We start from the raw sequence: 25,001 nt of genomic DNA, 5'->3' as shown, positions 1-25,001 counted from the left end.
CAGTACCTCGGTCACCGGGTAGGTGGGAGAACACTGAAGCCCGAGCCTGAGAAAGTGGAAGCCATCGCATCCTGGCCCACCCCCAGGACCAAGAAGCAGGTGATGTCCTTCTTGGGGACCGCTGGGTACTATAGGAGGTTTGTTCCATGCTATAGTAGCCTGGCAAAGCCCTTGACGGACCTCACCAAGAAGAAGCTGCCCTCTGCAGTCGATTGGACAATGGACTGCGAGACAGCCTTCCGGGCCCTAAAGGACGCCCTGTCCAGCCCGCCCGTGCTACAGGCAGCCGACTTCACGCGGCCGTTTGTAGTACAGACCGACGCCAGTGACTTTGGCCTCGGTGCGGTGCTCAGCCAGGTGGACTCTGCGAGCCAAGAGCACCCAGTCTTGTACCTGAGCAGGAAGCTGTTACCAAGGGAAGTTGCCTATTCCACGATGGAGAAGGAGTGCCTGGCCATAGTGTGGGCCCTGCAGCGTCTGCAACCCTATCTATACGGGCGCCACTTCATCGTGGAGACGGACCACAATCCCCTCAGCTGGTTGCACACCGTCTCTGGGACGAATGGGCGATTGTTGCGATGGAGCCTTGCGCTCCAGCAATACAACTTCACCATTCGCCACAAAAGGGGCCGTGACCACGGTAACGCAGACGGGCTGTCCCGACAAGGAGAGGTCGCGGACGGGCGCACGGGGGAACACCGGAGTGTGCTGCCCCCTAGCGCCCTCAAAAGGGGGGAGGTGTGAGGCAAATCCCGGGATATGAAGATGAATTATGACTCCAGTCATAATCCCTCATCACTCCCTGGCAGTGCCCCCTCCCTTCTTGTTCTCAGTGTTCCACTTACACCTCCATGGCCATGTCCTGTGATATGGAAATTAGGTGGTGTGGGAACAATGGACACAGGATGACTCCCTGCCGTCACCCTGTAGTAGGAGCTGCTAGCTAGTTAGCAAGGCTATGGAAATAGCCAGACAGAACGACTCCAGTAAAAAATGGTTCATATCTCGCAAGCCATATTTCCGATAAATATGGCAACCATAAAAATGGTGTCTCTGCATGCGGACGATGCCGGCACACCCTTTTTATGGGAGCAGGACATTGGGAAATGCCCCAGGCGTGATATCAGCCAATGGGGAACTGGCAGACGGGTCATGAGTCCCCTCGTTCTGTAGCTAAATTCATAACTGTCACAATGAGAGCATTGGCGTCCGCCTACGACGCTCCCAGGCAAAGTTATGGCCCATATTCCATGTTGGGATATTGTCCATAACTCAAGCCAGGGGTGGAGCAGTGCTCCCTGTGAGGTCACGAAGGTAGGAGGGGACCTGGATTTGGCCAGGTTGATAACCCTACTTCGGCCATTTTCCAGTGTTCTTTCGCTGGGGGCACGTGTAGGAAACATCTGTGGGAAGGATCCTAGAAACCTGGTCTACAGCGCCCCCCTGTGGCCAGACGCAACAAGGTAACTGCTGGAACTGTGTATGCCTGTTTGTAACCCATGCTTTGATTGTAACTGTACTCTGACATATGTATATTCTGTAGATTCCCTATTGTATATATTGTAGTTTCTAGTGTGCTTTAGGCTGATTAAATTATATAATTAATCTTGGGCTGTTCTGTTATCTCGATCTTGAATCCCACGTCTGTGTGTTCGGCTAATAGTTACCGTGAAGCGGTTGGTGGCAGCGAGTTGTGCCAAGGATTATTGTGGGGAGGCCAGTGAGATTCGGGAAGATATTATATATTCCGCCCGCGGAGGTCGGGGGAATATATACCCTACTCTCACTGGGGACCCTTCAATAATCGGCATAAGTAGTATAGCGGCCTCCTTGCTTATTGTCGGGCAATTCCATAATTGGCCTGACTATAAAAGGGGCGCTAGAGAGCGCGTCACGTGCTCTGTCTGTCGGTCGGGAGGTATAAAGGAGGGGTGACCCCCACTTGTTACCCCCCGATTGTGACGTACTGGTAGCCAGCGCGGGGGATTTCTGAGTGACCCCCCGGTGGTTTGTGACAGGGCCCACAGGCACCCCAACTATCGGAGATCTTTAATAATATTGATCTTCTCATATGAACCACACTAAGCTCCAGTTGCCCTTTTTGAGACTGCAACCCCTGCACTCGCCCCTGATCATAGACCCATTAGACAGCCATGTGAATACTATATTTTCCCTGTAAATATATGAATGGCTGCAACATCCCTCAGCTGGAGTCTCTAAAGCCAGTTAAAAAAAAAATACATATTTCTTTTTTTAATTGCAAAGTGTTTCACTCCCATAAATCCTGCGTTAATAGCATATTCAGAAGTATGAAATGAGCTGCGACGTGTTCCTCCTATATATTCCATCTCACAATAGTTTGACATTACCACGTTAAACCACAGCAAACAAGCCGAACATCATAAGCTCTTACAGTTCTGCATTTTTATGCAATGCACAGAACATGCTAATCACTTCATTTACATAATTTATGCGGAATGGCAACTATTGCATGTACATTTGCATGAGGGGCTCTCAGTAAGTTACCTTGTGTGTAATTGATGCCCTAGTGATTTAGGCCAATGAGTACAATTGTTTTAGTCCGTGCATTTTTATGTCTTTGACTAATTCCCACTTTTCTCATAAGCTTTTGAATAGAAGCGGGAATCTGATTGACACTAACTTTCTTTAAGCCAATTAATCATATAAAAGCATTATACTGAGACATTCATTAGCAAAATCATATTTTCCAAGCTTCTTAAGAGTTAAACAATGGTACAGACATGGCTGATGTTCCTACATGCTTCAAGGGGAGCAAGCATATTACATTTTCCAATGGTATAAAGCAGGCCTGTCACCAGATTTCATAATATAAACTGCATACATGCTACAGCTGAGTAATACTACGGTACTTTCATGATTCTGATCCAGTGGCCTTGTCAGTAGTCTGTAGCCACATGACCAAAGCACTGTGAACCTTCTTCAACCAGTTGCAACCCTGACACCTGACTAGTAGGCCCCCATATCACTGTGAACCTTCTACCAGTTGCAACCTTGACACCTGACTAGTAGCCCCCCCATATCATTAACTCCTTCATGACCGGACGATTTTCCGTTTTTCGTTTATTGTTTTTTGCTCTCCTTCTTCTGAGAGCCGTAATTTTTTTATTTTTTCTGTCAACCTTGCCATATGAGGGCTTGTTATTTGCCGGACGAGTTGTACTTTTAAATGAAGTTCAAATACAAAGTACGGCACATCTGGTTTGGTGAAGTGCCCGAATAGGATCCAACTCCATGGTACAAACAAAACAAAGAATCCGGCACTCAGATTTTGCACAAGTGAGTTAAAAATTTAATGTGGCAAGAATGGTGTACAACAATGTGATGTTTCGGTTTCAAAAGAAACCTTCCTCAAAACGTACACTGTCAGGAAGGTCAGACAAGGAATAAACTACTGCAGGTCAGTGGGAGTGACCAGGGTTGGATGTAGTGCAGTCCAGATGCCATGCTTGGTTCAGGAGGAGAGCGCTGTGGAAAAGCAATCTAATTGCTGGTAGTGCTGGCGCCAGCACTACCAGCGATTAGATCGTTTTTCCACAGCGCTCTCCTTGCCACATTAAATCTTTCACTCATTTGTGCAAAATTTGAATGTCGGATTCTTTGTATTGTTTGTACCTTTAAATTAAACCATAAGTTTTACCATATAGTGTACTGGAAAACAACAATTCCAAGTGTGGAAAAATTGCAAAAAAAAGTGTGATTACATAATTATTTTTGGGATATTTTATTCACTGTGTTCATAATATGGTAAAACTGATGTGTCGGTGTGATGCCTCAGGTCGTTATGAATTCGTAGACACCGAACATGTATAGGTTTACTTTTATTTAAGGGGTTAAAATAAATTCAAAAGTTTGTCCAAAAAGTGGCGCACTTTTTGCGCCATTTTCCGTGACCCATAGCGTTCTCATTTTTCAGGATCTGGGGCTCTGTCACGGCTTATTTTTTGTGTAACGTGCTGACATTTTTGATGGTATCATTTTTGCGCAGATGCTACGTTTTGATCGCCTACTATTGAATTTTGCGCAAAATTTGTGTCGACCAAAAAAACGCAATTTTGGTGTTTGGAATTTTTTTGCGCAGTTTACCAATCAGATTAATTGATTGATTTTATATTTTCATAGATCGGGCGTTTCTGAACATGACGATACCAAATGTGTGTATATTTGTTATTTTTTTAACCCTTTAATTTTCAATGAAGTGAATGAGGGGTAAGTTGAACTTAAGTTTTTTATTTTTTTTTATTTTGTAAAACGTTTTTAACTTTTTTTTATTTTATTAGTCCTCCTAGAGGATTATAAGTATCAGCAGTCTGATCACTTATTCATTTCTCCGGGTCAGAGCAGTATCGCTCTGATCAAGAAAAATGCCCCTTTCTTGTTTAGTGACCTAGCCAGAAGAAGCAGAGGGTGCCCCCAACCGCGATGAAATCTGAATCCCTAAGAAATGGAATGGGTCAGAGACTAAGCTAAAAATATCCGCTAACGCACCCCCACCCTCTCCCCCTCCTATGGGTAGAATTGTTACTTTTTTCACACAAAAAAATACCAGCAAGAGTAAACAAAGGTGATGTCCTTTAGCGGTGAGGTTCAACAGGAAGTGTATTTTCAAAGTTATATATAGAATCATTCATTGTTTGGGATCCATTTACACAATACAAGGAACAAAGAGAGATATCCATCCCTGACATTCTATATTATAACGTCAGATCCAAGGACAGGCATAGAAGCTACTATAAATTAGCTATAATGGGGCTAATTGGTTTCAGTTGAGGTGTCCAGCATTTAGCTGATACCCTAATTAAAACTAAACAGACCTCATTATAGATAAAGGGATACATATGACGGTTTTAACATCCGTTTTGCAATATATACAGTTTGTAACAAAACTGTTGGTGGCTCCGGTGCCGTATTTCTGTACTAATGATGGTTCTGGTAATAGTTTCATGTACTAATGGTGCTTTTTGTGCTGTACTCCTATACTGATGGTGGTTCTGATGATGTATTCATGTAATGATGGCTGTTCTGGTGCTGTTTAATGTACTACGATTGGCTCTGGTGATATATTCATGTAGTGATGATGGTTCTGGTGCTGTATTCTTCACCAGAACCATCATCAGTACATGAATAGGAAACAAAAAACATCATCAGTACATATATAGAATACCAGAACCATCATCAGTACATAACCAGAACCATAATTGGTAATTAAATTAGTCACTAAAACCACCATCTGTACATAAATACATAACAACAACAACTTTTAGTAAATAAATAAAACACCTGTTTTTGGTGAAAAATAACTGTTGATTCAATGGACCCATGCCCATCTCGTCTGTGGCCAGCTTTACTCCTTTTAAAACAGTGAGACCTTCTATCATTACACGGGAAGCAGCCATGTTTAAATGGCACACGTTGATGGCACACCAGATAATGGCACACCAGATAAACCATGTAACACCTTTCTCTTACCTTCTCTGGCTACAAACATGTCTCATGTTTGTCCATTTATAGTAGAACCACAATGCAGTTTGAAAAGTTGTGTTTTTCCATGAGTGATCTCTTGACATACACAATATCAAATATAGCCTGACATCCTGGGGCCCTGAAGTGTAGCAATGTCTTCCATTCTTTTACACTTGGATAGAATTTGAATACAATGTGACAGGTTTTAAATTTTACTGCTTCACAAACTGTCTGTAGTGTCACTTTGCAAAATTGACATTTGTAGTGTAAAATTGGCATTGTCAGAAACTGAAGAAACCAGGCGGAAACTCACTTGTTGTGGAAAGCAGCAGCGATGGTGGCACAAAACATGGGCACTCTTTTCGTAAATGGAAAATATAGGACTTAAAAGCATGGATGTTAAGATAAGCACACACAATAGTAGAGACTAGGAAAATTACCATAACTGAATATACAAGCTCTACACACCCCTGTTTAAATGCCAGATTTTTGTTGTAGTAAAATGAATAATTTCAGAACTTGTTCCTCATTTATTGTCACCCATAATTTTTACAAATCCATTGAAAAACAAACTGAACTGAATTTGAAGGGGAAAATAAAAATAACAAAACTAAACTAATGTGATTTCACAAGTCTGCACACTTTGTTATAATTGGGGACCGGGTTCTATTCAGAATTAGGGAACATGCCCACGATCAGGGATCACAGCGTTTTGGAGCATAATCCAGAACGTTGCGTTATACAGTGCAAGCACAGTGGATGGTATTTCTAGAAATCCCATGCCCACTGTGTGTGTATTGCCTGCAGCGTATACTGGCCTGCAGTGCGGCTTTCCGAGCCACAAACATATCAATTGTTTGCTGCAGAGTTACAAGCGTTCTCCGCAGGGAGAACAGAAGCGAGAGACCGCAACTGCGCTAGACCGGATCGTGGGCACATAAACTTAACCAATCACATTTACACTCATGTTAAATAGTAGGCAGTACATAGCTGCCGTCATTTACAGTGATTTTGATTAACCCTATATACAGTGGGGAGAGAACGACGGGGATCCAAGTACAGCCAAGGGAAGCTACGTAGATGCAATGTCTAGCTCTGAGGCCTAAAACACACTTCCGCAAAAAAAACATCCGTATGATACGGTCCGTTTTTCGGGTCCGTGTTCCGTTTTTTTTGGGGCATTTCTCCGGTACGTATGGCATCTGTGGGATGGCGTATGCGAGCCATGTGTGCGTGTGGAATGTCCGTAGTGACATAAAATACGCACGTGTGCAGTCCGTGTGCTGTCCGTTTTTAAAGGTCCGCATTCTTACCCAATTAACGTTGTTAATCATTCATCATAAGATCCTGGTGTTGTTGTTTGCCTTCAATTGACCTGATAGATTGGAAACAAGTGTTTCAGGTTGTGTGATGAAAAACGGACACGGACGATACGTGCTGAACACGGACATACTCCGTGTGCGGTCCGTGCAGGCACGGACCCATAGACTAAAGCGGGTCCGTGCCTGCGTGTTGCCGGCAAAAAAACGACATGTCGTCCATGTAGAAAAGCGCACACACGTACTTACGACACGGACACACGTTCCGTGTGATTTTACGTGCGTGTGCCATCTACAATTGAATAACATGGGCCTCCGTGTGTACGTGTCTCCGGTACGTGCAAATACGTACCGCACACGTACAAAAAAAATGGATGTGTGTTGCGGGTCTGAGGGAAGGACTACACCCCCCCCTTTTAACAGAGTACAAATAATACAGAAAAAAATAAAAAAAAATTAACCAGAGCATAGATTGGTATATGTGCAATAAGAGCATGTTGACACCATGGCCATTTCACAGACAAAACCCAAAAGAAAAAAACAAAAAAATGAACATACAGTGGGGAAAAAAGTATTTAGCCAGCCCCCAATTGTGCAAGTTCTCCCACTTAAAAAGATGAGAGAGGCCTGTAATTGATATCATAGGTAGACCACAACTATGAGAGACAAAATGAGAAAACAAATCTAGAAAATCACCTTGTCTGATTTGGCAAGATTTTTTTTTGCAAATTATGGTGGAAAATAAGTATTTGGTCAATAACAAAAGTTCATCTCGATATTTTGTTATATATCCTGTTGGCAATGACAGAGGTCAAACTTTTTCTGTAAGTCTTCACAATGTTGGCACACTCTGTTGATGGTATATTGGCCCATTCCTCCATGCAGATATCCTATAGAGCAGTGATCTTTTGAGCCGATCACTGGGTAACACGGACTTTCAACTCCCTCCAAAGGTTTTCTCTGGGATTGAGATCTGGAGACTGGCTACGTCACTGCAGGACCTTCATATGCTTCTTATGAAGCCACTCCTTCGTTGCCCTGGCAGTGTGCTTGGGATCATTATCATGCTGAAAGTCCCAGCCATGTTTCATCTTCAATGCCCTTGCTGATGGAAGGAGGTTTGCACTCAAAATCTCACGATACATGGCCCATTTCCTCTTTCATGTACATGGATCAGTCATCCTGGTCCCGTTGCAGAGAAACTGCTGCAAAGCATGATGTTGCCACCCCCATGCTTCACAATAGGTATGGTGTTCTTTGGATGCAACTCAGCATTCTGTCACCTCCAAACACAACGAGCTGTGTTTCTACCAAACAGTTCTACTTTGGTTTCATCAGACCATATAACATTCTCCAAATACTCTTCTGGATAATCCAAATGCTCTTTAGCAAACTTCAGATGGGCCCAGACATATGTACTGGTTTAAGCAGGGGATCACGTCTGGCACTGAAGAATCTGAGTCCCTGGTGGCGTAGTGTGTTACTGATGGTAGCCTTTGTTACGGTGGTCCCAGCTCTATGCAGGTCATTCACTAGGTCCCCCTGTGTGGTTCTGGGATTTTTGCTCACTGTTCTTGTGATCATTTTGACCCCACGGGGTGAGATCTTGCGTGGAGCCCCAGATCGAAGTAAATTATTAGTGATCTTGTATATCTTCCACTTTCTTATTATTGCTCCCACAGTTGATTTCATCACACCAAGCTGCTTGCCTATTGCAGATTCAGTCTTCCCAGCCTGGTGCAGAGCTACATATTTGATTCTGGTGTCCTTCGACAGCTCTTTGGTCTTCACCATAGTGAGGTTTGGAGTTGAGTGTTTGAGTTTGTGGACTGATGTATTTTATACTGATAAGTTCAAACTGGTGCCATTACTACAGGTAATGAGTGGAGGACAGAGGAGCCACTTAAAAAAGAAGTTACAGGTCTTTGAGAGCCAGAAATATTGCTTGTTTTTAGATGACTAAATACTTATTTTTCACCATAATTTGCAAAAAAGGTGATTTTCTGGATTTGTTTTCTTCTTTTGTCTCATAGTTGTGGTCTACCTATGATGTCAATTGCAGGGCTCTCTCATCTTTTTAAGTAGGAGAAATTGCACAATTCATAGCTGAGTAAATACTTTTTTCCCCACTGTATGCTGGGTGGACGATTCCATTAATGCCAGCTGTAGCTTCTCTATACCGTTCTGGTGCGGTGTTGTGATCCACACTTAAGGGTGCTTTACACGCTGCGACATCGCTAACGATATATCGTCGGGGTCACGTCGTTAGTGGCCCACATCCGGCTCAGTTAGGGACATCGCAGCGTGTGACACCAAGGAGCAACGATCAACGATCGCAAAAATGTCAAAAATCGTTCACACATCGCTTCTTTTCATAATATCGTTGGTGGTGCATGCCGCTGGTTGTTCGTCGTTCCTGCGGCGTCACACATCGCTATGTGTGATGCCGCTGGAATGACGAACATCTCCTTACCTGCGTCCACTGGCAATGAGGAAGGAAGGAAGGAGGTGGGCGGCATGTTCTGGCCGCTCATCTCCGCCCCTCCTCTGCTATTGGGCAGCCACTTAGTGACGCCGCAGTGACGTCGCTATGACGACGAACGCACCTCCCCCTTGAAGGAGGGATTGTTCGGCTGTCACAGCAACGTCGCTGAAAAGGTATGTGCGTGTGACGCTGCCATAGCGATAATGTTCGCTACGGCAGCGATCACCAAATGTCACACGAACGACGGGGGCGGGTGCTATCGCGCACGACATCGCTAGCTATCGCTAGCGATGTCGCAGCATGTAAAGCACCCTTTACTGTTGGTTGTTGTATGCCATTGCTGTGAGTGTGTTTATGGTGCTGCCTTACTTCTCTTGCTTTTTTCCTTAGTCTCTTACTGTTTGTTCCTATGAGTTTGCAGTGTGTCTAAATTTTGTTTTTTCCCTGTCTATCTTTATCTGTGTTTCCATCACACTCCTGCCCCTTCCTTCTCTGGGGATTAGTTCTGGTCAAGAGAATAGTAAGGCATGGGACTCTAGCATCTCCACATTCAGGGGTAATCCAGAGGTTAGAGATAGCCTAGGTTGCTCTAGCATGATGAACAGTGTAGGAGCTTCCTGTCTCTCGCTATCTTGCAGTCACATCATGACAAAAGCTATTTTTTTGTCACTTTCTGGGTTAGAAATGGCAGGGTCCGATTGACACCTCTCCATTACTAACCCTGCGCTTCATGCCAGCTGACATTACACAGCTGATATCACCCTCAAAAGATATTAGCCCATTTGTTACTGCACCAGGGCAATCGGAAAAAGCAAAGCGCCAGAATTGTTACATCTAATGTGATGTGCCAATTCTGGGCCAACTGTGGGCTGAAATATTTAGGCTGGGAAGGAGGCCAATATTCATGGACCTTCCCAGCCTGATAATACCAGTCCCCACCTGTCTGCTTTTCCTTGTCTGGTTATCAAAAATGGGGAGGAATCCACATTTATTTTTTTTTTAAATTATTTAATTATTTATTTACCAGCAACGACCTGGGAGTCGGAGATGCATTCAGGCATCTTCCCCATGCTGTTCTCAATCCATTTCAGCACTATTTCCATCCACTTCAGCGATTATTCCAGCCCTTTTGGGGGGGGCAGACTTCTGGAAGTATGCTTGAGTTCCTCATTGACTTCCATTATACATGTTACTTGAATCGAGCCAGTTTGAGTGTCCAACCTGCTTGATTCAAGTAATGAGTACTCGAGAATTTTAGTGCTCTCTCATCACTTGTAATTATATAAAATCGACCATCCCTAAACAAATAGACCAAATTTCCCTTAAAGCTTACAATCTAAACCTACTACTTCTTTTCTACTACAATGCATTTCTATTTTACCAATTCTCGTTTTCAATGAACACATTGTTCCCCCCCATTTCTTAGTGAAGAGGAAGGATGCTCTTGACTCTTTATGCACCATCAGCTACATCTATTATCTCTTGGGCTGACATACTCGGTCAGTGTAAAGACTACTTTTCCATTTACCATCGCTGTTGGCTAACCCTATTCAGCCAATAAACTATTACTTTCCTGTATTTTGGCTTACATCTGTTAATGTAAAACCATTTTCTTCTAGATTATTATTAAGGACAGAGATGCATATTAGGTCTTGGTTTGCACAGACCTTATTCAATCGAGAGCACAGCAGGAGAACACATATACAGCTAATATACACTGTAAAGGCTGCTTTACATGGTACAACCGATTGTGCGATTTCGTCCTTTTTGCGTCACGGGCAAATCGCTGCCCGTGGCGCACAAAGTCGGTAACCCCCGTCACACATACTTACCTCTCGTGCGACCACGCTGTGGGCGGCGAACGTCCACTTCCTGGAGTGGGAGGGACGTTCGGCGTCACAGCGACGTCACACGGCCGCCGGCCAATAGAAGCGGAGGGGCGGAGATGAGCAGGATGTAAACATCCACCTCCTTCCTTCCACATAGAGCCTCCGGCTGACGCGGGAGTCAGGTACGCGATGTTCATCGCTCCCGTGGTGTCACACGGAGCGACGTGTGATGCCACGGGAACGATGAACAACTGGCGCCCGATTTCAGAACCGATATTATGGAACCTAGCGACCAGTACACGACTCACGATTTGTGAGCGATACTGCGTCGCTAGGAGGTGTCATACAAAAACCGTGACCCCGACGATCTATCGCACGATAGATTGTCTGGTGTAAAGCAGCCTTTAGGATTATATTCACTGCAATCTATGTACCCAGGAGTGTAAGTATTATAGGTGCAGGGGTTACAACCGCACTGGGGCCCTGGACTTTAGGGAGCCCAAAAGGTCTTTTTGGTCCATACGAAAAGGCTATTTCTAATAAAGACCTGCTATAGTTGATGGCCCTCTTCAAGAGTTTGCATTGGGGCCCACAAGCTTCAAGTTATGCTAAGGTACTGTATGTACTGCTAAAATTAGTGGTGAAGTAATTTTAGAGAATGTGACTGATGAAATTAGTTCAATATCTATTAATTCATTGTCCCAATTTATTCAAGTTCTGACAGCTTCAATAGAGTTTTCCACTTTCAGAAATGTGGATCCCAAGGACTCTAAAATATTTAAGATAAAAAGCTCACTCTTTATGGATCCAACGCCAGCTTCTTGCCACTGCTCAGGTCTCAGTGTTTTGGTTGTGATTGATGGTAATGTCACATGGACAACATGCATCATTGTTGTGGACAATCACTGAGCTGAACGGCACGTGCCGAAGTAGACAGCTCGAGCCGCCAAGCTCAGTGATTGGCTACACTGGTGATGTGCACTGTCTATGTGATGCCACCGTTGCAGCTCAAACACAGAGACTTGCGCAGTAGCAAAGTCAGTGCAGGACCCTAGGAGGGTGGGTATTTGCTCAGTTTTTTATTTTAGGTATTTTTAGCATTTGTGGTCCACTTTTTGGACATTTTAATACTGCTTTAACTCACAAACGAGGAAAACAGATGCAGTAGCGCATCACCGGGTCACCTGATTCAATACTGCAAGGGATAGGAGGAGTGACAATAACCACCAAGGCTCTGTACAGTGGTGCTCACCAGAAAGGAACCAGTCCAGTGAAGATCATCATAAGAGAAGATAGAATTGTGGCACATGCTGTTGTATAAAAGTCCTTGCTTTATTATAAATCTATAAAAGGTTAGCAGGTCTAAGACCAGATGCTGGCACTCCAGAGGATGACGGCCGTTTCGCGCTGCTGCGCTTCTACCTTCTCTTATGATGATTTTAACTCACAAATGGACTTAGAAAATATCTTAGAATCAAAATGTTATGTTTACTGTTATTCTCGTTAACTTTACAATAAATACCAGTGCTTTAAATCTTCAATGTATAGGATATTCGACCATACCCAGCACGTAAACATTTGGGAGCCATAATGGATTCACATGTGGCAATAATATTTTTACAATCACCTTCCAATCATATTTACTAGTATGTGTTGTGAATCTGGCACATGGTTACAGATGTGTCTCCACGGACCATATGTGTCTAATGTTGCATCATCTTGTGAATGTCACAGCTGTGAGCTCGGGAAGAAAGTGCCTTCTGTGCTTGCTAATTAACACTATATATGCCTTTTAGGTCATCTCTGTGGTACAATGAGAATGTAATGTGCCATGAGGCTGTAACCATGGGCTAGCACTGCATTGTTATCACCCTGGCACACTACATAGAATATAGGGTTCTTGGGATTCTATGGGTCCTGGGTGTGTGTGTAATGTTGATATTGCTGTTGAGGAGAACTCCATGCACACTTCTGAAATGCCAAGCACATCACCAGCCTCCTTGAACCCCAAGATGAGTAAACAATACCAGCTTGAGAAAACATATCCAACTTTACTTGCAACCATACAGGAACTACACACTACATTTTCCACCTTCTTTTGTACAATATACTGTAAGTCCACAATCGCAGTAGTCACAGGTAACAACACAGATATTTTCATAAAGTTATGAAAGAACAATTTTGCATAAGAAGTAATTCCATACTTCTTATTGGTCCTGCTGTACAGTCTGACCCCGAATCCTCCTTTTATTCTAGGCAGTCCCACAGCACACCGATTTCTAATGCTTCATTGCAGTCGGTGAATGCTAAAGTGCCAGACCTGCAGCTCTTCACACTGTACACACTCTATTAGTCCTTGACACACACACAATCCTTCTTTTCTTGCCATAGTTCTACCTCTTCATAACTCTTAGTACAAACCTTATCTGAAGTTCCAAAAGAAAGCTTTCCCTTTCCCTGCATGCAGTATCCTCCTCCCATGGGCTAGTCCCAACATTAACTGTCTCTGACCCTGCTGTCTGTTGCTGGGCAGATTTAACCTTTCTCCCAGTTTTATGCAAACATTATAATACCTTACCAACACTGCTATGTGTTACACATTTTACCTTATCCTAATGCACATTGATTATATTATCAACACTGCTACATCTTATACATTACTATACATAGATCTATTTTAGCATACATTGTACAGGAAACATATTTCACAAGTCATATAAGAGGCAGGGCATTTTTCACATTACAAGACAATAACTCGATTGGTGTCTTCAGGAGCAGGAACGTGACAGTCACAGTCCACCACCCTAACAAGAACCTGCTCAATGTCTCTCTTATCTCCTGTATATTCTAAGTCTTTTTTTTAACGCTTTTGACCTGTCATCACCTATACTGCATATTTTATGACTAAACTGCCTGTTCCATCATTCTTGTCACAAGAGATTTCCCACATCCAGAAATGCAACAACATCTAGAAGGGGACTCAAGATCCCTTTTCAGCAATGCTGGTCTTGCATAATCTAAATGGAAATTTGCCCTTGGAGAGTTGATGCTAATTTATTTTAGTGGCTTTTGGTATGTCCTCTAGCATCCTTTAAACCTTGTTTCAACTCCTTCTTAGGTAGATGGGCTTGGGGCTTTTTGGTCTTTTTTTCTGAGTATACAATATTAGCAATTAAGACAGAACGTAGATTAAAAGTGGCAGCAAAACTTAGGATGAGGCCCTGAAAGTATTAAAATTTCAGTTGTAAACAGAAATTAATTTTCCAATGTTCTGTCCCTGAGTGTGAATGGAGTAAAAGAACTTTCTGGAGCTAAGATGTGGAAGACACTTAATATGTTTAGCCTTTTTGCGTGTGTTTATATTCTTAATATTTTTTAAAACAAAAACAAGCTAAAGATCATAGATCATAGAGGTAGCAGCAATCCATAGGGAGTAAAGGACTGCAAACCATAGGCTCAAGTCACACAGTCTCCACGGAGAGATCAGAAAGGGGCAGGGGAGTATACACTCTCCCTTTTACATTGAGTAGTGTAATCCTGCCTTTCTAGTCTCTAGTAGAAATATATGCCTGTCAATCAAATTTGTCTTAACTCATGCACTTGACATGTCAGCCTGTAACAGGAGATGTGATTCTGTGGTATAGGCCGCAATCTCGGTATATCTTACAGGGTGCCTTTAGCTGTGGATTCGCTTTTCGGGGGGGATGGGGCTCAGAAGCACGGACATGACATAGTCTTTTTTAACAGTGTTAACTTTATTAGCTTCATAAAGCACAGTCTCTTTAAACATTTCATTAACAACCTATTTACAGACCTCTCATGGCCACTTTACCACAATGGCACTCGTGCACACTCGACTGTCTAACCCTCTTGACCTTTCATTCCAGGAAGGTTCCTTGGTTTGCAGTCTGTCCCTTTCTCTTTGGAAGGTCTTTCCTCTTGCACATACTTGCACCCACCTCAAAACCTCATCCTTACAGTGACTAAAAGAACTATTACAGCATGTTTTCTTTCTATTTTACAGTGGTGCCACTAATTTAAGGTTTCTGCATTTAGTGTCATACTCACCAGATGCCATCTTTATCTTTTATTGGCACTGCTCCAGTCGGTCTCCAGCAGTTTTTTATCTGCCGGATCGCTCCAGTGTTTGCTTGGCAATCCAAAAGACACAATTCAATGTGAGTCTATAAGAGAAAAACGAGGCTCTCATAGACTTACATGAGAGCTTGTGACTATTACCTCTGACTTAAAGTCAATCAGAAGTTGTGGTCACAATGTAAGGGGTGGACGGACCCCTTACAAAGAGGCGCAGTTTTCCCCCCTGAAGATGCCCCCGCTGGGGTAGACAAAGCCGTTAATATTAATGTTTATGTTTTACTGTATTTCTACTGTATAGATGGGTTTCCCCTAGTGGCCAGGTGGGACGGCTGTCCCCATAGAAACAGGGCAGGAGAAAGGAGGAGCCGGCAGCAGAAGGGGGAGGGAGAGAGTGTGGTAGAGAAAAAGTTTGAGTTTGAGGCAGTCGAGTCCGGGACAGGGGAGAAGGAGCAGCGGGGGCAGAGTGTGGGAGCTAGGTGAACAGCTAACGAAGGAAAGGGAAAGAGAAAGTGTCCTCTATGGTGAAACAGAGTTGGGTGGGTCAAGTCTGCGGAGTGGGAGCCCAGGTGAAGTAGAGTAGCCGGGCACATCCCCACGAGAGGAGATGACAAGAAGAGGTCCCCCCCCCAGCAGAAGTTGTGAAACGACGCTATCAGATTGTTGCCTCTGTTGTGAAGATGTGTGCAATAAACATGCCTTCTGAATCAACTGATCTCCGTCTGCAAAGTCTTTCTACGTCTGACAGCGTTCTCTGTACCACCACACTCTGCCCCACCAAGCAATCTCCTGTCCCAATAGTGACGGCTGAGCCGGGGGTTAGCCTGATAGAAAAAGGGGCCACGACTACAACCCCCGAGGCACCCCCGGCACCCCGTTACAACAATATGGAGGATCAGAACCAGAGCAGCTCCTGGCAAGTATAATACTAGGCTGAGAGACTTAACATTAGTGGCTCCACTCCTGCAATGAATGCAAAAAAACACTGGAGAAGTGCTTTAATTCTCTCTTACAAGTATGGTCTCTCCTAGGTCTCAACTCTTCTCACCTGACCTCCAGGCGGCACTCACTAAAAGCTCTCCTGGCAACTACTCCTCCCACTTATTCACCACAGCAGGTCTCTTCATTTTCCTTGTTTGTATATGATCCTCCTGAATTGTAAAGCTCTGCGTAATATGTTCGCGCTATAGAAATAAAGAATATTATTATTATTATTATTTTCCCTGGCTCTTGTCTAACTATGGGGGCAGAACTCTAATAAGGCAGCCACTTCCTCTATCTACCTTCCTGTAGTCTAGCCATTTACAAATTGCGAGTTGTATATAGTAGGGTAGCTTCTACTTGCTCCATATACCCTCTGCAACTGACACCAGCCTCTAAAAAACCTAGGAACACCACACTCTCCTCCCTGTCTTACTTCAGTTAGCATGCTTAATCCATGACTCTTGCAATTGGGCTGCTGCAATGTTGGTAAAAGTCAGCACCTTCGGCAGATACACAGAATGTAATGATTAAAAAAACAACTGCAGTGAACATAAGTCCAGGTGAAGAGTGTACACAAGGTAAATGGCCAGCCTCCCTTGTATGAGAGTTAACTAGAACATTTCCGAACCATTTAGGCTATGTGCCCACGCTGCAGATGAGTTGCAGATATTTTCTGCAGGTAAACCGGAATGGTCGGCAGAGAACCGCATGTTAAAATGGGATGCAGACTGGAGTTGGTTTACCCACGATTTCAAATGCGGTGGCTGACGAATAACCTGATGCGGCTGGCGGGCGGGGGAGAGAGAGAGACTAAAGTGAGTCACGCGATCAGCAGTGACATCGCTCAGGTGAGTCCTTCACCTGCAGCTCACTTCAGTCGCAGCCCGATTTTCGGTCACAGGTGGAGGACTCAAGCTGTGACCAGAAATCTCCTGAGTGATGTCACCGCTGATAGCGTGACTCACATCAGTTGCTGCATGGAGCTCACAGCGGGCAGTCATGTTCTATAGCGCTCGCTGTGAGCGTCGGATGTAGCAGTGCTGGAAGCATCGTGGGACCTCGTGTGGATTCCGTTGGACCTGGAGGGGTGTTTGGGGGGTTAATAAAGTGGTATAAGAGGATGCTTTTTTGTTTTTTATTTCAAATAAAGGATTTTTTATTTACTTTCACTTACAGATCAGTAATGGGGGTGTCTCATAGACGCCTGCCATCACTAACCCAGGGCTCAGTGGCAGCTATGGGCTGCCATTAACTCCTTATTACCCCAATTGCCATCACATCAGGGTAATCGGGAAAAGCCAGGGGAAAGTCCTGAGACTTTCGCATCTAATGGATGCGGCAATTCCGGGTGGCTGCTGGCTGATATTTTGAGACTGGGGGGCTGCCAATACAGTTGATCTCCCCAGCCTGAGAATATCAGCCCTCAGCTGTGAGGCTTTATCGTAGCTGGGTATCAAAATTGGGGGGGGACTGCACGCCGATTTTTTTTTTAATTATTTATTTTACTGTACGATATAGACCCGCCAACTAGCTGTTGTGATTGGTTCCAGTCAGACAGCTGTCACAGTGTGGGGGCATGTCTGACTGCAGCCAATTACAGACACTGATCGGTGGGGAATCAGTGAATATGTATGAGCCTAATGAGTGGCAGCAGTGAATTTGTATGAGCCTAATGAGTGGCTCCGACAGAAGCAGGAGAGGCTGCGGGAGCAGTGTGACAGCCGCGCCAATGATCAGTGAGTATGAAGCGGAGAGAGAGACTCAGCAATGGTTAAAATAATGCTGTGAAACCAGACTCAAACTGTCAGTGTGAATACACCTGCAGGTTAGCAACGTTATTTATTGACAACATTGAAGTCAATGAGTGAAAAACACTGCTAAACCGGACTCATAATTGACATACTGAAGATTTGTTCTGCATCAAGAACCGGACCGAAACCATACGGAAATAAATGATTTGCACAACAAATCAAAAAACCGATTGACTTTTCTGGCTTCATGAGAGACATTATACCACAAAAAGGAAACAAATAATTACTTTTCCTTTTAAAAGGAGTACACAACGTCTCAATCAATTAATAGTTTTTATTATCATCCAAAAAATACAAAGAAAAAACACCACACCATAAAAATGATAAATTGCAGTCAAAAAAATCAAGTATATATGGGTTTCAGCAATAATATATTGCACATAAACTTACAATAAAGTGACCAATGCTGCATACACGCTTAGTTGATTTCCAAGCTGACCAATGTTTATTGCACCAACCAACAGTCTGCAAATATTATTCCTCCACGGAAGATACTATTGCACAATCCCCCCGGGGTCTCACCTATTGCCTATAAATATATGGTTAATCACCTATTGTTATTCACTAAATCTCCGCAATGCCGCCTCAACCGGATATATTATATGGATATGTCCATTATACATATGCAAAACTAATCACATTCTACCATAGGCGGAATTGCAGAGAGCTGAAAACAATCAGGCAATGATGTTAAAATAGTGCATAACACAACCAGCTTAGTTAGTTAGTGTCAGCAATTAGGTCATACAATACGTATATGTGCTAGATCCCAATTGCTCCATAGGATGCCCTGAACCAGCCATCTCCGTGACCAGACTGAACTAAAAGTGCCACAATAACATCACACATGCGTTTGCCGTGAAGCAATACGCCAAACGTAAATGTCATTAACTATATCCTATATTAAAGATTCAGGACACTACTACGGAGCAAATTACCTGGGACGATGTGTAAGCCGCGACCACCCGATTCCCCGACACGTGTTTCGCTCCCGGCTTCTACAGGGGGCATGTCGGGTAATGTCAGCTGAGGGGTTTATATACGTCATTCCCACCAATCAAGGATCTTGCGGGCGCTCGCATCAGTCCATCACCGCCCATTCTAAAAAGTGACTTCCTGCCGGGCGACCGTGGAACGCACGCTGCGTGGCACCCACCGGATGTGTGCAGCGACGCAGGAGCGTCCCACGTAAATACGCCCTTTAGTCAGTTCCGGGAAGATTTTTAGACATCGCGAGCGCGCCATCCTATGAATTGCGATCATGCCACAATTAGTGACTAGTTATAATACACATCAGAAAATCCCCATAAATCCAGTGATTAGTAGAAAATATTTCACAAATTTTAAAGAATATACTTCAAATAAACAGGAGGAAAATTCATATCAATTATCCAATATTCATATCAGTAATACATAATCCTTCAAGAATATAGGTCCCATTTTCCTCACAATTCAATCTTAAAGGGTTCTTGTACTGCTGGTAACGAGATGTAATTTTTTCATTCCTACACAGGTCCGGAAGAAATCCTGATTACGCCAAAATTATCATAGGAATATGTTCATTGTTTGGTGGAAAATATCCCAATAAATAAAGAGCAATACGCAATTTATCTACAAAATAAAAAATACAAAAAAATAAGTGAATAACAATACACAATGCATCATAAAATAAGTGAAAATCACCCCACTAACCATTACCCTACCATTAAAAATATCATGTACTTATAAATACCAAAGTTAAAACGATAAAAACAGAATTGACAAGGAGATATAAAAACCACAAGAACTACAAAAACTACAAAAATACTACAAAAATGCTCCAAACCCCAAGGTCTCATTGAGACCCTGCGGATTTAATGTACCCAACCGGAAAATCCACCGACTTTCTACTCTTGCTAGGATCTTACTCAGATCTCCGCCTCTTATACCCAAAGCTACCTGATCAATGGCCTTCACTTTAAGGACATGAGGATTACTGTTATGAAATTCCTTAAAGTGACGCGGAAGGGTTTTCAGCTGGGTACAATCTTCCACGGTCCTTGCCTTGGCAATATCTCTGCAATGTTCCCGTATTCGAATCTTAACTTCACGGGTAGTAAGGCCCACATACAATTTTTTACACGGGCATTCTCCCAAATAGATCACTCCTTTGGAAGAACACGTTAGTCGTTTTCGTATAGTGAATTGTTTTGTGCCATCAAAGTTAGAGAATATTTTTGACTTAACACAATGGGCACAGGCCTTACAAAGACCGCACGGGAAAAAACCTTGATCCGACACAGGCACCTCATTTTTATTTTTTGCCTCACGGTCAAAGTGGCTATGGACAAGTGTATCTCGAAGGTTTTTCGATCTACGCGCCATAATCAAAGGTTTCGTGGGGAGGAATCTCCTTAAAATAGGATCTGAATGCAAAATCCCCCAATGCTTGCCTAAAATCTCCCTCATTTCCATCCATCTATTGTGATATGTGGTGATAAATCGAATTTGCTCAGTTTTTTCATGGTTACCCCTCTTATAATCAGACCCTTGGCCCTTGGAAAACAATAGTGTATTTCTGGGTGTATGTACAGCCCGTTGGTACTATGGTACCGTCTCAATCAATTAATAGTTTTTATTATCATCCAAAAAATACAAAGAAAAAACACCACACCATAAAAATGATAAATTGCAGTCAAAAAAATCAAGTATATACGGGTTTCAGCGATAATATATTGCACATAAACTTACAATAAAGTGACCAATGCTGCATACACGCTTAGTTGATTTCCAAGCTGACCAATGTTTATTGCACCAACCTTAATAATAAAGTGACTAGTGCTAAACGAGACCCATGTCAATGACCTGATGGGCTGTGCAAAACAGCAATAGGTGATTAACCATATATTTATAGGCAATAGGTGAGACCCCGGGGGGATTGTGCAATAGTATCTTCCGTGGAGGAATAATATTTGCAGACTGTTTTGCACAGCCCATCAGGTCATTGACATGGGTCTCGTTTAGCACTAGTCACTTTATTATTAAGGTTGGTGCAATAAACATTCGTCAGCTTGGAAATCAACTAAGCGTGTATGCAGCATTAGTCACTTTATTGTAAGTTTATGTGCAATATATTATCGCTGAAACCCGTATATACTTGATTTTTTTGACTGCAATTTATCATTTTTATGGTGTGGTGTTTTTTCTTTGTATTTTTTGGATGATAATAAAAACTATTAATTGATTGAGACGTTGTGTACTCCTTTTAAAAGGAAAAGTAATTATTTGTTTCCTTTTTGTGGTATAATCATTGATCTAGGAGTGTCCGTAGATGGATTGGACCAATTTCATGGTACTTCATGAGAGACATGCAGATTTAAAAAAAAACAACAAAACATCAAAATCCGCAGTGTGTGCACAGGGCCTTTCGAGACGGACATTAGTACTAAAGATGTGGATCAGCTCAAACTGTAATCTTGGCTTTAAAAAGGAGAAGGGTTGTAGTCAGTAGTGACCTTCAGGGTTTATTTATACGTAGCGGTAATGTTACACCTAAATGTTTCAACACAATTTCATACACATTTTGTGCTAGTTGTAGAAATAAACTGTACCATGGACACTACATTATGACCCCCTTTCGACATCACAAAAAAAAATCATTGTTATTTTTAGCTTTTTTTATGGCAGCTTCTGAGGCCGATAGAGACCAATATGGCATTTATATTGCAGCTTGGAAGTCAGATCCATATAACAATATATGGTCCCATTTGACGTTTGCTTTAGACTCTCTATATTGATGGTATTCCTTGATGGGGGCTGCAAACCACTAAGATTGTAACAAGCTTCTTTTTTTTTTTTCTTGACAGCCTTACAATCCGCAAGATGTGACCACTCAAGTGAGTTTCCATAAGTGTCTTTTTCAACATGCAGTATGGATCTTGTACTTAAAACTAAAGGCATTTGCCAATATACCTAATGAACCCAGCCTTAACCTAATTCTGGTGGTAGAACACTTACAGCCGGTAAATCAATCAGTTGCGTCTGCCGGTCGTTCAACTAAACTGTCATCAATATACCCTAATTATAGATATGGGCATATCTGTTTTATTGGATGTATATTATCGAGTGGCATTATTTTTCATTATAACATTTACACTGCCTGCAAAAAAAACAAAAAACGTAAAAATACTAATGGGAAACCCTATTTTGGGGCAAGTAATAAAATGCTCTATCCCCTCATAGCCATACATCCTAGTAGATAAGGTTTAGTTATACTGCATGTCAGTATTTTCTGTACTGTGCGATCATTAGATTTGTTACATACGAGGCACAGAAGAACAATGGGAATTTTCCTGCAGCTTTTACTCCTAACTAGAATTTAAGTGATAGCAGAAAAACTGTGCGGCAGCTCAGCTGATACCACCCACATGAAACATCTCCTATAGTCCAGAGCCTAGAGAACATGTTGTGCTGAATGACACATCCCCGAGATTCACAAATGGCAGGCTCAGACAGAACTGCAGAAATAACAAAAGCATGTCGGCACTATTGATGAACTTTCCAGCAATTGCAGAACTCGTATACAGTTTGTTATTGGAAAAAAACAATCTGTCGGTTTTATTTTTGTATAGGCTGTTGTGAAAATTATTTAGTCCATGTATAAAGTATTTGGTAACTTTTGACTGATATTCTTGCTCCAGTTATTACTGTTTAAAGGTAGTAACTTTTTAAATTCGGAAATACACTACTCACAAAAAGTTAGGGATATTTAACTTTCAGGAGAAATTTATGGAAAACGTAAATAGTTCACCCTACGGTGATATTTTATCATGACAGTAGGGAATTTATGTAAGAGCATGCATTGGTGATTTCCTCATCTCAAACAATTTATTGAAACAATAGCCAACAACAGTGGTGGAATGGACTAGAGTATGCCGTGAATGACCAGACGAGATGAGCCCGGAAATCTTGAAATACTGTTAGGTTTATTCATCTACTCGTTTCAAGGCACACTTGCCTCTTCATCAGGATATATCCTTAGTCTAAGACCATAGACTATGGTAAATCCTGATGAAGAGGCAAGTGTGCCTTGAAACGAGTAGATGAATAAACCTAACAGTATTTCCAGATTTCAGGACTCATCTCCTCTGGTCATTCATGGTAGCGGAGTGGAACCATACTAGTCCATTCCACCACTGTTGTTGGCTATTGTTTCAATAAATTGTTTGAGATGAGGAAATCAGAGGAACTACACAATAATCCATTCATCCTTCCTCCTTTATCGAGAGATTCATGGATCAATCACCCGTTGTGAAATTTGCCACTAAGCTCCTTGTTAGAGAATAGCAAGTTGTGCAAAAAGTACTGAGACATTGAACATTTGGACATATGAATTCAGAAGTTTAGAGAAGGTCACAATGAGGCCACCTGAAAATGTTTGGGGGCATTTTAGGGTCATCCTGAAATTTTACCCGAAATCCAAATATCCACGAATTTTTGTGAGCAAAATGTAGAGCCCTTTGCTCCCTTTGTTAATGCAGTAATAATAATTTTATATATAGTTGAAAAATGTAAATAATATGTCATGTTTTTACTCAGGTTCCTTTTGTTTAACACTAAAAGGGAGAGCAAACTACGGTATTCATTTTTGTGTTTTAATTTTTTTCTCCCCTTGTTCCAAGAGCCATAGCTTTTCTGTTCTTCTGACAATTTCGGCAGCATGATTCTCCAGATCAGTATGATTACAGTGATACCAAACATGTCCAAACCTTTATTTTAGTATTGGAAAAAAAAATTGGAAATATGTTATTATTTTTGTATCAATGGGGGCTTTTGCTTTTCCACCCTGATCTTATTTTTTTTTATTGATACGATTTTGGAGTTTTGGGGATCTTCAACACATCTCCTAAATCACCATCTGCCTGGTATGGAGCAGGCTCAGCCCCTGGGCCAGTTTTAGGGCTCATGCGCACATTGCGTTTTTTTTTGCATTTCTGCAGCATTTTAAGCTTTCAGCGTCACATTGTCAAAATGCATGCGTTCTGCTTCCCCAGCAAAGTCTATGAGAATCATGCAAAATCTGTGCGCACGATGCTTTTTTAAACGCAGCGTTTTGATTGTCAAAAATTTGACAAAATCTCTGCGTTTAAAAAAGCAGCATATCAATTATTTTGTCAGTTTTGGCAGCTTTCTACACCCATTGAAATCAATGAGTTGTAGAAAAATGCTACCAAAATGCTAACCGTGCGTTTGCACTGCATTTTTGTTGCGATCCGCATGTTTTTTTAACATAACAAACGCAGGTCTTTCGGTCTCTCTCTGTCGGTCGGTCTCTCTCTCTCTCTCTCTCTATGTCTCTATCTCTCTCTCTGTCCATGTCGGTCTCTCCCTCCCAACCCCCCTCTCATACTCACCGATCCACGATCACCAGCGCGGCGCTGCACGGCGTTCACACTTTGGCGGCTTATCCTCTTTTGAAAATGCCGGCCGCTCATTGATCCATCTCGTATTCCCTGCTTCCCCCGCCCACCGGCGCCGCCTATGATTAGTGGCAGTCAGACACGCCCCCACGCTGAGTGACAGCTGTCTCACTGCAACCAATCACAGCCAACGGTGGGCGTGTCTATATCGAGCAGTAAAAAAATAAATAATTTAAAAAAAAAAAACGTGCGGTCCCCCACAATTTGGATACCAGCTAGGGTAAAGTCACACGGCTGAAGGCTGGTATTCTCAGGATGGGGAGCTAAATGTTATGGGGAGCCCCCCAGCCTAACAATATCAGCCAGCAGCCGCCCGTAATTGCTGCATCCATTAGATGCGACAGTCCCGGGACTCTACCCGGCTCATCCCGAATTGCCCTGGTGCGGTGGCAAACGGGGTAATAAGGAGTTAATGGCAGCAACCCATAGCTGCCAGTAAAGGGGGCTTTACACGCAGCGATATCGCTAGCGAGCGTACCCGCCCCTGTAGTTTGTGCGTAACGGGCAAATCGCTGCCC

The 25,001-nt window shown here is 42.8% G+C and overlaps 1 protein-coding gene across 14 annotated transcripts in view; it reads left to right on the top strand.

Moving 5' to 3' along the window:
- SRCIN1 (SRC kinase signaling inhibitor 1) overlaps window positions 1-25,001 on the top strand; it is a 728,586-nt gene that overhangs the window by 239,907 nt on the left and 463,678 nt on the right. For 13 of the 14 annotated variants that reach the window (XR_012754280.1, XR_012754279.1, XM_075350093.1 and 10 more), the window contains exon 2: window positions 21,871-21,900. The exons of the other annotated variant lie outside the window; for it this stretch is intronic. Coding sequence is in view for 11 of the 13 variants with exons in the window: in XM_075350093.1 (XP_075206208.1) it covers window positions 21,871-21,900 (30 nt within the window). In the remaining 2 variants the exon portion in view is untranslated. The remainder of the gene's footprint in view (window positions 1-21,870; window positions 21,901-25,001) is intronic. 14 annotated transcript variants of the gene reach the window in all.

The sequence above is a fragment of the Anomaloglossus baeobatrachus genome, chromosome 5, assembly GCF_048569485.1.
Source record: "Anomaloglossus baeobatrachus isolate aAnoBae1 chromosome 5, aAnoBae1.hap1, whole genome shotgun sequence".
In the NCBI taxonomy this organism is placed as follows: domain Eukaryota; kingdom Metazoa; phylum Chordata; class Amphibia; order Anura; family Aromobatidae; genus Anomaloglossus; species Anomaloglossus baeobatrachus.
Note: the sequence above shows the minus strand (reverse complement) of the source record. Positions and strands in the feature narration are given on the sequence as shown.